The 13204-nt window shown below is 27.6% G+C and overlaps 2 protein-coding genes across 2 annotated transcripts in view; both read left to right on the plus strand.

The window, feature by feature from the left end:
- Positions 1-2753, plus strand: part of LOC105624413 (probable transaldolase) — a 3763-nt gene extending 1010 nt beyond the window's left edge. Inside the window, exons 2-6 of the mRNA XM_012205782.1 lie at positions 841-964; positions 1660-1899; positions 1983-2108; positions 2172-2308; positions 2464-2753. Coding sequence (XP_012061172.1) covers positions 841-964; positions 1660-1899; positions 1983-2108; positions 2172-2308; positions 2464-2753 — 917 coding nt within the window. The remainder of the gene's footprint in view (positions 1-840; positions 965-1659; positions 1900-1982; positions 2109-2171; positions 2309-2463) is intronic.
- Positions 2754-6831: 4078 nt separating this feature from the next.
- LOC105625699 (FAD synthase) lies at positions 6832-11863 on the plus strand. Its single transcript, XM_012207023.1, has 6 exons — positions 6832-7353; positions 9282-9446; positions 9591-9834; positions 10884-11322; positions 11601-11742; positions 11855-11863. The coding sequence occupies exons 1-6, from the start codon at positions 6832-6834 to the stop codon at positions 11861-11863; spliced, it is 1521 nt and encodes a 506-aa protein (XP_012062413.1).
- The last annotated feature ends 1341 nt before the right edge of the window (positions 11864-13204 follow it).

The following is a 13204-nucleotide window of genomic DNA, read 5'->3' on the forward strand; positions in this document are numbered from 1 at the left end:
TAGTAAAATAAGTTATTATTCGTAAGGTAAAGTTTAACGTTACCTTAACTTATACTAACTAACGTTAATTATAAGTAATATTACTAGATTTGTTGTGTGTGTGTGTGTGTGTGTGTGTGTGTGTGTGTGTGTGTGTGTGTAAATATTCAAATATTTTAATTTGAATTCCTTATTCTGTATATGCACATTTTTATCAATGTGATTTTTAAAAGAAACTCGTTAATAATACATGCGTCTACATATTGATGCGTTAACTGAATTATCTGAAAATTAAGAAAATTTTTCTCGCGCTTAATCATGTCTTTTGATGATAAAATGTTATTCCTAATAAAAATTGAGATGAAAAGTTTTCTACCAATTGCAATTTTCGCAATATTTTTTTTAATTGCTCAATGAGCAAAATGTATATAATAATTTCATTAATGATAATACATTCTTGATTTATCTAAATACGAGTTTATTTTATTTCTTCTATATTTGAAATTTTTATCGCAACTTTCCATGGATCTTCCGAAAAATTAAATGATGTTGACTGATCTGTATCCAACTGATAAAATGGTATGAGTGTACACGCGAAATATGACCTTTGCTTATGTATGTTGAACAGTAACCTTTAAAGAGTTGAGTGTTTATCACTCTTACTATCACTATTACTCTTGATAGATACATTGAACAAAAACGTTTCAACAAATTGTTAATGAACAAATAATAAATGGATATTTTTAAAATGTGAATATAAAAAGATCGAAACAAAATGAAAATAATTATGAATATTACAAACGATAAACATTATTTATATTTTAAAAATATTATGTTATTACATTGTTACTCTCACAATAGCTATGGAGCAATTTAAGCCTACAGATGCAACGACAAATCCCTCGTTGATTCTCGCTGCCGCTAATCAAAAGAAATACGCTCATTTAATTGAGAAAGCTGCGGCATATGGCAAAAAATCTGGGTCGTAAGTATATATATATATATTTATCATGTTATGATTATCGTTAAGCTATCAGCCTTTTTGCAATGTTATTAAAGCATATTTAAATAGGCTTAATATATTGTGATAATCGTACATATACTTTTGATACTTTAAAAGGTAAGATACTCATGAAAATGATCAGAATGAAATTTTTCTTGAAATTTTTTGAAACTACATTGTACTGGAAGACGTTAATTTCTTGTGCAATTACAATGAGATTAGTTATTTCAATACTGAGATATCAATAATTAAAAACACTTGCACTTTTTATATGTGTCACCTATACAAAGTTTATGAAAATATCGCGATAATTTACTTTTAAATGAAGAAATCTATAACTAGCAGTAATATGTTGATATGTTAAAAAATAAGCATGCGATGGAGAAACATAAAATGGAAATTGCGAAAAAAAATATCATATTTTTTCCGTTTAATGGAAAATAGAGCTGTGAAAAGAATACAGTTTTTAAATATTTGTTAATTTGTTAGGAAGAAGTTTTGTGAAGGAAGATTGTAATAAGCTGCGTTAATTTATACATATATTTCGCGTGTGCATAATATGGCCATAAACAGCCATAACTAAATATTTTTTCTCATTGGCGGAAGTGAGAGTATCGCTACCGAGCATGCATTGAGATCTAACTTTTGAATGTTAACGTAGAGATTTTCTTTTCCAGTACTTTGTCTGAACAAGTTGAAGCAGCCCTTGATATCACATGTGTTTTATTTGGCAAAGAGATTTTAAATATAATTCCTGGAAGAGTTTCCACAGAAGTAGACGCCAGATTGTCCTTCAATAAGGAAGCCAGTATCGAAAAAGCAAAAAGATTAATCGCTTTGTATGAAGGGCTTGGAGTGAGCAAAGAACGCATCTTGATTAAACTTGCATCGACTTGGGAAGGCATCCAAGCGGCAAAGTAGATAAGACATCAAATTAAAAGAAATTATCTTATATTTAATTAATGAACATCTTGTTAATAATTGGTAACTTTTTTTTTAGAGAATTGGAGGAAAAGTATGGAATCCATTGCAATCTGACATTGTTATTTTCTTTTGCCCAAGCCGTTGCTTGCGCAGAGGCTGGAGTTACTCTTATTTCGCCGTTTGTTGGTCGAATTTTGGACTGGTAAGTGTTCTAATCTCATTTGTTTATATATTTGTACAAGAGTAAAAAAATAAAATTGTTTAGGTACGTGGCAAATACAGATAAAAAATTTTATGAAGCAAAAGAGGATCCAGGCGTTGTTTCTGTAACACAAATTTATAATTATTATAAGAAGTTCGGTTATAAAACAGTTGTAATGGGTGCCTCATTCAGGAATGTTGGTAAATATTTGACCCATATTCACGTAATTATAAATTATTTATGCTACATATTTATACATACATGCTACATTATTTATACATATGTTATATACATATATATTATAATATGTATATCATATTATTTACTATTTTAACTTAAACATTCTGATAATTAGGTGAAATTAAAGAACTCGCCGGCTGTGATTTTCTTACCATAAGTCCTAACTTATTGGAAGAATTGGAAAAGAGCAACGAGATTGTACACAAAGTTTTGAGTGTAGAATCAGCGAAGAAATGCGATCTTAAAAAAATTAACTTAGATGAAGCTGAGTTTAGATGGCTTTTAAATGAAGATCAAATGGCAACCGATAAGTTGTGCGAAGGCATTCGCAAATTTACTGTTGATATGCGCAAGCTTGAGAAATTATTACAAGAAAAAATTCTATCCATTAAATCGATAGAATAAAAATGAAGCAGACCTCGATGATGTATTTACATGTAAAGTGACATAATAATTTACAAGGAAATAACATCGAATATACAGACATTCATTATTGTTATTCACATATTTATAAAATATATAATTATTTTTAATAATTAACTTGTGTAAAAAAATGTAAAAAAAGAATGAACTCGAAGGAACAAAAATTATATATTTTTAGAAGTGCAAGATTTGTAGAATGCAAATATAAATGTAAAATAAATATAAAAGAAAAATGGGAAAAAAACATTTATCAAATATGCGATCCAAATTCAATTATATATATATATATATATATATATATATTCCTCTACAGATATTCTTCATAGATTTATTTTTCGTTATTTAAAATGTATTTACTAACAAAAATATATCAATGTAATATATATGATATATTTAGTGTGCAAATCCAGTATGCTAAATAACGTAAGGATTTTTTCCTACTCGTAAAAATTTCCCTACCTAAAAAAAGATATGTAGAAATTTAAGTTAAAAAAAACACAGAGTTTTTTTAAGCTTATAATTCATAAATTCCAAAATTTGTATTATGGAACATTTACGATACAGTCATTAATATTCAACATTACTGCAACCAATCAGAAAAGAAAGATTTTTTTGTAATTACAATGAGTTTAAAAAACTAACTGTCGCAGTCATCCGCTGATCAGAACCGAATAGACATAACTGCAGCGGTCAAGGATCCCTAACGAAAATTTCTTTTTCGTGCTTGTGGATGTTTAAAACATTGAAAAATTATTTACTAAACTCTAAACATAAAATGGTTGAATAAACAGGTTGCATTATTACAATATTTTAAATTATATTTTAATTTTTTCATAAAGAATTTAAGAAGCAGAATATTTGATAGCCAATCTATGCTATAAAGTATAAAATATTAAATATTTTGGCATATGGCCTTGCCACGTTTTTGCGCTATTACTTTATTATCTATTCATTAGAAACAAATATGTATGCGACAGAGATAACATAGATATATAGAATACAGAAATTACAAATCACTGTATTTGAATATCGCGCTACTATTTAGGACTATAATTTGATTGGCTAGCTGGTTGTTCTGATTTACCATTATGTGCGTTGTCTCACTTGTTTTCTTCTATCATGGTTCTACATGGTTCATTCTTTGTCAATAGTCAACAGTGTTGGTTCTTATTAATTTTTTTATTAACTGAAATTGATCAAAATACCTGTATTAAATATTCTTATAAAGCTATCAGGTAAATAATTTCATTCTTTAAATCCATTTTTCTTTTTTTCTATATTTTTAGTATAATTTTATAATGAAGATAATATAATATGATATATAATATGATTCTCATTAAATTTAACCTTAAAAATTAATGTAACTTGTGTTCTTCTGTCAATGTAGATTAACTTTAATCTTAGTTTCATTTAATCTTTATTCTTTTTTAATTCTTAGAACTGGAAAAAGATAAGTTAAACCAAGATTAAAATTAATTTATATCAGTAAAAACGGGCATAGCCTATATTCTTTTCAATTGAACTTTTTGCATGTTTCATTTTTTTTTTTCTTTATATAAGAGAAGAGAAAAAATGAACAGTGCAACAAGTTCAGTTAAAAAGAAGAGATTTTTGTGTTATGCAACTTGGGAGGACAGATTGAATGCACGTTAAGTTCATCATCTGGTGACAACTAAGCAAAGAAAGTAATCTTTATAAAAGCATTATTTTTTCATCTTTGTGGTTTTTACATCAGTTTGCCAATTTATTAAAATGTATTTACGACGTATTATATATATTACAAAGAAGCAACATAATATACATATATTAAATTTTATACAAATTAAATATATACATATATATATATATATATATATATATATATGTTAAATTTGTTTCTTTTTAGCTGTGTCCTGATAAGCACACAATATTGTTAGAATGTTATATGAATATTACTAACAATTAAAATAATACAATATTCCAAGAATATTAGTTAATATTTTTAATATTATGAATGTATTCATTTCATATATATCTATCTATATGTCCCATATTCATAATCAGGCCTTATTTAAAGCTTTTTAAATTTATCTTTAGATGTTCAGGAGCCAATAAAATATAATAATTCATAGACATTATCTGTAAATAAATTAAAGGAAGCATTGGACATGAGGCACATAACTATATAGACCTTAATATTCTTGATATTATTCCTTTAATATCCATAGAATATTATTAAAATAATTATTAATATTATGAATAATTATTATATAATATTATTAATTATTATTATGTAGTTCAATGTGAATTTACAAGAATCTGTTCCTTCCATTTTTGTCCCATCAATTGACGAAATCGCAATGTGAAAAATTTCGGATTTCCGACTAACTTTTTTATGTATTATTATAAGAATGACATATTTTTTATTTGATTAGTGTTTATCCGTTTTTGTTCTTACTAATTGTGAGATATCAATTTCACACGATAAGCTAAAAAATATGCTTTCTGTTCAGAGGTAGCTTGATGAAGTTACAGATCTCTATGAGTCTGGTGAGGAAACTAAAAATAAGTTTAACAAGCTAGAATTAAAAGAATGACAAATATTCAAATGAATGACAGTCGATTTAGATGTATAATATTGTCTTCATTTCTAAGAAATTGATTGAAAATTCTGTCACTTGTGTGTAAAACCTTGGGGTTAATTCTGTATTTTCAAACAAGGTAAAAATTACAAAAGTGAGCAAATTTATTAGGTGTTGACCAATGAAATTGTCAGTATTTTAATAAATTCGCTCACTTTTGTAATTTTCACCTCGTTTCAAGAGAATCAATTCCCTTGCCTCATCTTTGCGTTATTAAAAGGAATATACTTCTATTATTAGCATATATAATATTTTAAGTACTTTACAATCAAAAATGGTTGTATGCGAGGAGGGAAGAGAAGGAGATAGAAGGACATAGAGACATACACATGATTTATAAATTAAACCGAATAATCTTCATGCGATACACCTTAGATAATGTATAATGCTGGCGGTATTGTAACTTTCAAGTCTCATAACTCTTGACATCAGTTATTAGATATTGAAATAAAAATAGGATGTTTCATTATAAAAAATTTAATTTGACTTGATAGCACCATTTAAGATCAAACTACTAAAATCAATAGATTATTTTAAATCCTATATTTTTCTCAGAAATGCTCACTTTAGAAATGCTTACTTTAGAAATACTGTAGATTCTTTAGAAGACAAAAGAGTGCAAAATCGATGAGTCATTATGTTGACTAGATCAGTGTTTAGCTGCAATATGAATTGTCCAATGTCCAACAAGATGCAATGCGTGCATTGCTGTAATAGGTCAATTTTGAATATTTGCATTAAGTAAGCGATAACGTGAAAATAAATAAGTGTAAATGAATAAGTAATAAATAAAATAAAAATTATGTTTTGTCTTTTTTTTGCGATTTTTTTCGAAGCAAAAACAAGCATATTTCTAAAAGACTTTTTTCTTAATTACTAAAGTTCATTAATTCCCTACATGCACCCAAAGTTTAGCCATTTAAATTTAGGGTCACTGTTGTGTACAGATGTTCTATTACTATTTCTATATATTTAACATTATTAAATAAAAAATTGAGATCTTTATTATCTTATTTGAGATTTTACTACGGTTAGTTGTTTGTATTGTTCCGCAGTGTATGATCCTGTATATGGCAATTGGCAGATTCTTCAATGTTGTACGGCAATCTTGCTGCTTGAAAAACCAATACAGCTTTTATACAACTACTATGACTTCCTTGCTGGTTCCTCCAGCATCTGTCCGTGGGATGATGTGTTTGGATCGTGATGCATTTACAAGAGTTGTGACTGTATCTACATTAAAGTTACGTGATATTTCTGTCTCAAAAAATATACGTGTATTAAAGAAATATTTGTTAAAGATGTGTAATTTTAAATCAGTTGAAAAGATAAATGATGGAGCTATTATTTATCTAAATCCTGATATTGTCACGAAATTTGAAGATATTATTGAGAATGATAGAAAATTACTAATAAATCAATATGAATATTTTAGTACAATGGACATTACACTAAAGTATGATAATTGGCGTCGTGATGTGACATTAAAATCAATTCTTCCAGAAGATATTGAAGTTCCTACAGCATACAGTTTAGTGGGACATATTGTACAGTTGAATTTACGTGATGTACATTTGCCATACAAATCTATTATTGGTCAGATATTTCTCGATAAGACTGCGAATGCACGAACAGTAGTAAATAAAATAGATACAATTAATACATCGTTTCGATATTTTGCTATGGAAATTCTAGCAGGTGAAAGAAATACAATAACATCTGCAAAAGAACATGGTTGTACATATCAGTTTGACTTTGCACAAGTGTACTGGAACCCACGTCTATCTACTGAACATACACGAATTATAACATTTATGACGCAAGGTGATATTCTGTATGATGTATTTGCAGGAGTAGGACCCTTTGCAATTCCTGCCGCACGTAAAAAAGTCCAAGTATTTGCTAATGACTTAAATCCTGAATCTTACAAATGGCTTCAAAAAAACGCTTTTGTTAACAAGGTAAAAAATAATTTTAAAGCTTTTAACATGGATGGTAGAAATTTTTTGAGAGAAGTTGTTAAAGATAATATTTTGACGAGACGAGCTCAAAATTTACCTGGTTCTGAACATATAATAATGAATTTACCTGCATCAGCTATTGAATTTTTGGACATACTTCCTGATTGGTTTACACAAGAAGAATTTAAAAATGTATGTCTTAAGCCACCTATATTTCATGTATACTGTTTTGTGAAAGCAAATAAAGGAGATGATGTTTGCATGCTTGGAAGGTTATTAGTTGAGGAAAAACTTGGTTATATATTGTCTGCTGAATCTATTGTTAGTATACATAATATTAGAGATGTTTCACCAAATAAACAAATGATTCGAGTATCATTTTTATTGAAAACACTTACAGGCGAGGAGCCAGCAACGAAGAAATTTAAAATTAGTTAGATAATTTAAAATTAATGTGATTAATTATTTATAATAGTTTGTTTATAAAGAGTGATATAACGAAATATAGAAAAAAATGGGGAAGAACAAGATTCAAATTTCATTAAAAATAAAAATGTTTTCGGAACAATTCAGTATTAAGTTAAAAGTTAAAGCACTAAAAGTGATTATTAATTGAAGAAAATAAGTGATGAGTATTTACAAATTTTAAATTGATATGAGATAATTATTATGAGATTGCACTTTATATGTTATTGGTCACATTTGTCAAACGATTTCCCGTCTTTAATTTATTGAACAATCTGAAATTGTCAAGCGTAAAATAAAAATAGTCTCTCAACTCAATAACTTATTATATTTCTTATTTAATTTAATATTGTAAAACACTTAAACATTTATATGTCCACAAAAAGATTCGAATAAATACAATAGTAAGCATTAATAAAAAATAGTTTTGATTAAATATAGTTGTTTTTGTGCTTTAAAATTATTTTGAGAAAAAAAATATTAAATAAAAATAAAACACTCGGTATGAATTAGCCTATTAAGGAAATTAGAAAATTTACAAGTCTAACTCCAAAACTTGATACAAAATAAATTTATTAGAAATCGATCGAAACAAATAAAGAAATTTTTATGCCTAAGATAATATTAGCACAAACGGATGTAACGACCTCAATGATGGAGCGAATACAACTTGATATTAAGAAAAAAGAAAATAGATAGATTTATTGTATCTATTACAAATTATACTGCATACATTTTTAATTTCAAATGTTAATTTCTTGTCAATATAATGTTACACATACATATTCTTTATTATAATTTTTATAATAAATATTACAAAAAATATATGTATAGTTTTTATTATTTAGTTTTCTTACCTTTTTCTAGATTATCTAGTATATTCAATATTTATGTGTTATTGTTTTATTAAAGTTTTATTAAAGTATTAAATATATTAAAGTATTAAAGTATTAAATATAAACCCAGATAGCCAAATAAGGGCAATATGTTGCCATTTTGCTGCCACTTATTCCTCATTCAATTTCATCTAACTAAAGCCAAGGTGTTTCCATAAACTGTCTGTTGTTCTCATGTCACGTAAAGTCTTCCTTAGAATTCAGCAAACTGCTGGCAAGTTGTCATCATGCGTGCATGGCGTGCCATCAGTTTGTTGTCAACGTGACAGTTTATTATTTCTCAATGTATATTCTTACAATTTTTGTAAACTCATGAAATCTATTTGCTGATCCTGCTGCTAACTCAGTTCACATTAGATTTCAATGACAGCAAATTATCGACAAGTTGAAAACAATACATGCAGCGCATCAATTTGTTTCATATGCTGAATCTCGCTTGGCTATCTGGGAATAAAGCATAAATATCATAAGTATACGTCATGTGTAATAAAGAAATAATAGTAAATTGCATGTTAGTTATTGTAAGAAAAAACTAGTTATTTTTTATTATATTTTTTTTCATTTTAGAGCGATATGTCGCAACAAATACGTCATTTCTGTACAGTAAGTTTAATAGTCGTAGGAGATGAAATTTTACGTGGACAAATAATTGATACCAATACATCATATCTGGCAAAAAATTTAACTGCTGCTGGAATAAAACTACAGAAAGTTATAATGGTCTCTGATATTGTACGTATTATTTATGATTCCTTAACGTACGAGTGAATTTAATATAATGCTATTAATAAATAATATACAGAATAACGATTAATTAATGCTAAAATTTATGTAAATTTATGTAAAAAATAGTGTCATATTTAAATCTTTTATTAGGTAGATAATATTGCTAAAGAAATACGCAATGCATCAAAGCAATATTCTATTGTATTTACATCTGGTGGTGTTGGACCTACTCATGATGATGTAACTTATGAGGCTGTAGCAAAGGCTTTCGAATTAAAACTTGAATTAAATCAGGAATTATTTGATATATACACTCGAATGAATCCTGATCAGGCCGAAATAAAACGACTTGCTATTGTTCCTAATGCTTGCAAGATTATCATCATTGATTCAGGTACACATATTTTCTTTCAAAACTTACAGTTTCTTCGCTCTCAGCACACATATGTTGCCATTGTCATGATCCTAAGTCATTTTTCCTTAATAATTAGATATCAGTCTCTTATATTAGTTTTAAAAATATTAAAAGTTAAAGTGCAGTTTTAGTAGTAAATTTTCATTTTGGAGAATATACTCCGATGACTTCACCTTCGATGTTGTCATGATCCTGAATGATCTTCAAAGGGTTTTAGTTGGCAGTCATTCTTTATTATATCCTCGCTCACCAGACTTTTTTTTGCTCACGCGGATGCCATTCATGAGATACTGGATATTTTGGTATGCAATTACGGAGTAAATATTATTAATTTTTGTCAAGAGTAGTTTTCTCTGATAATTTTGAGTAATATGGAACGTGCTATCAAAAGTTAAATTTTATTATTATAATATTATACAGTATAAAATCATTATTTAAAAAAAATGTGTTCTCATGATTTAATGAAATTTTCTTCAAACTTTATAAAAATGTTTTATAGAAATATTTGAAATATATCTTAATCTTAATTTATATTTTTTATTTTGCATTTTATTCCTATATACTGTAAAGTTTCCATAATAATGTTTCAAAGAGGAAATAATGGTAAACATGAAGCCTCGATGATTTTAACTTTAACGTATGTTGTAATGACTCTAAATGACTTCCAACAGGTTTTAGCCGTCTTTCGTTATTCGCTAAAGCTTAAGAGAATCCTAAAGTTGTCTCACTTTACCATTAATTCCATTCGGCGATAATTCTTTACGAACTGAATTTACGGATTGCAAAATTGTTTCTATATTGAAGTACGTGCAAATAAAAAACATTCGGAATATTGGATTTCAGAGAAAATCGAAAAAAAAAATTTAAAAATTCATTTACTTTTGATTTGTACACTTGAGATTAATATTGATTTGATAAGAGTTTTATAATTCATGAATGAAAACGACAAAATTTATGCATGATGAAAAATTCATATCCATTTTTTTCATCTTAGTATATAATATTAACATATGATATTATATTTTCAGAGGCTTTTCCAGTAATAAATATAAAAAATGTTTACGTGCTACCTGGTTCCCCAAAATACTTTAAGCCTGCTGCAGACACAATAATTTCTCGTTTGAAAGGATGCACGCCATTTCACTTTGAACATATAGATATTGCATTGAATGAATTATCAATAGTAAACGTTTTAGATAAACAAGCAAAACGATGGGATGGTAAAATAAAAATTGGTAGTTATCCTCAATATGAATTGCAAACACCTTTTACGAGAATCACTTTAGAAGGACCTAAAGAAACAATTGCAGAAGCAAAAGAGGAACTTTTGTACCATTTGCCAATACAAAAAATTATAAATTTGAAACATAAATTCAGCAATTTTCAAATGAATATTGTACTGGAAAATAGTAAAAGTGAAAAGCATATTAAATGTGCATTAGATATATTGAATGATTGTTATGAAAGGTATATAACATATTATATGATATTGCATTAGGATATTATAAATAAGCAGAGAAGCGTGGTCGTGGCTGAATCTTAGTGCTAATATGTCTAATTTATATGTGAATTTTTAATCCTTGGTTAGCGCACGTATTTTTACTTCCGTAGTTACTGAACAGGAGCATCCTCTCAATCAAGTGTCTCTAATTTTTTAGTTTTAAAATGCATTGATTAAATGTTTAAAACTTGTTTTGAAGGATTTAAAGAAGAGTTATTAATAATCTGTTATTTGTTCTTTATAGATATAATCAAAATGAAATTTTCATTAGTTTCAATGGTGGTAAGGATTGCACAGTAGTTTTGCATTTAGCTGCTACCATCGCTAAATTACGTAATATTTCATCTTTACTGTGCTTATATGTAACAGACGATTCTTTTCCGGAGGTAAGAGTCCTAACCATTAAATAGATAATAAAAGATGTAACGAGAATATATTTTTTTTCACACAAGCACTATGTGCTATCTCTGTTACTGAATTGAATTCTGAATGGATCAGATCGATTGAATGTGATCCATTAAAAAGTCTGTACTAAATGAATTGATCTATTGGAAATCGATTCAAAGGATATTTTTTTAGTACGACAGTATAAATTTAACAAAAGCAATTCAACATTAAGCAATAAAACATCGTTCTAATTTTCCTCTAAGTCAAATAATTTTAATTTAAAAATCTAGATACACACTCACATACAAAATAACATACGTAGTTATTAACTACATAAACGCAATTAAATTCGGTTTCATAACAATTGGTATTACATCAAAATCGGATTTAACTAACATTTATACAGTTTATCCAGTAATTAGTTAATAATTACAGATATAATAATAAAACTCAATTAATGATGATGTGTGAACGTAATCCGTTGCATACTGTTATGCCATTAAAAAATTATAATTGCTAACTAGGCAGGGTTGCCGTCTGCATTCGGAAATTTTAATGCAACTTTAACTCCGCGTGCATCAAAATATTCTATTCTTGTTTAATATTCAGTGAGTCAGGAATAAAATGATGTACCCTGAAATCCTGGACGTATATCTGCAGTAATCAAAATTTGACTAAATTGAGAAAAGAAGACACAAATGTGTGATACAACGTGCTAAAAGCATACGTAAACATCGTGAACTATTCATTTTTAGTTACTAATTACTATAAAACGTTTCGAAATGCAGTGAGAACATATCTCAACAGTTATGTTTTCTGAAGATAAATGCAATTCTTTTTGAAGTAATCGTGATTTCTTATTAAATTAATCGATCTACGTTAAATCAGCCCGGATTCAAAAAGTGATTTTTTGGGCAAAAAATCAATCTTTATGATGGAAATTTCTTGTCCCTACTCGGTGCCTGCGTTGGCGAGACAAAGAACGTAGCCAAAGAACGGGAAGGGAAATTAAAAGCTGTATCTAGCATATCTTCATGAAAGCTTAAATAAGTTGACACAATTTAGAATGGGGATTAGAAAAGGAAATATATTTTGTGTATAGCCTGGATTTGAATCAAACAAATATTTATCAGTCTCTGTAATTTATTGCGAATATGAGAAATAACATAAAAAGGATATGACTTACATCCTGACAAGAATATCCGCAAACTGGAGAAAAGACAATATTCTTCCTATAAAGATTGTAATTCAAATTGTAGTGATTACTTCTTAATTTATTTACCCTCGCTATCGTTGTCATATTAAGGAATTGAATCAAGATTTGACTGATGAAAAGTTGGAAGAAAAATGCGTAGAGTACACCCGTTTCTCTGGCGACTCATTCATAAATATATTTTTTCATCAGAGTAAAAATATATATATATATATATATATATATATATATATGTGTGTAGTAAGTAA

This window comes from Atta cephalotes, assembly GCF_000143395.1.
Source record: "Atta cephalotes unplaced genomic scaffold scaffold00003, whole genome shotgun sequence".
Lineage (NCBI taxonomy): Eukaryota > Metazoa > Arthropoda > Insecta > Hymenoptera > Formicidae > Atta > Atta cephalotes.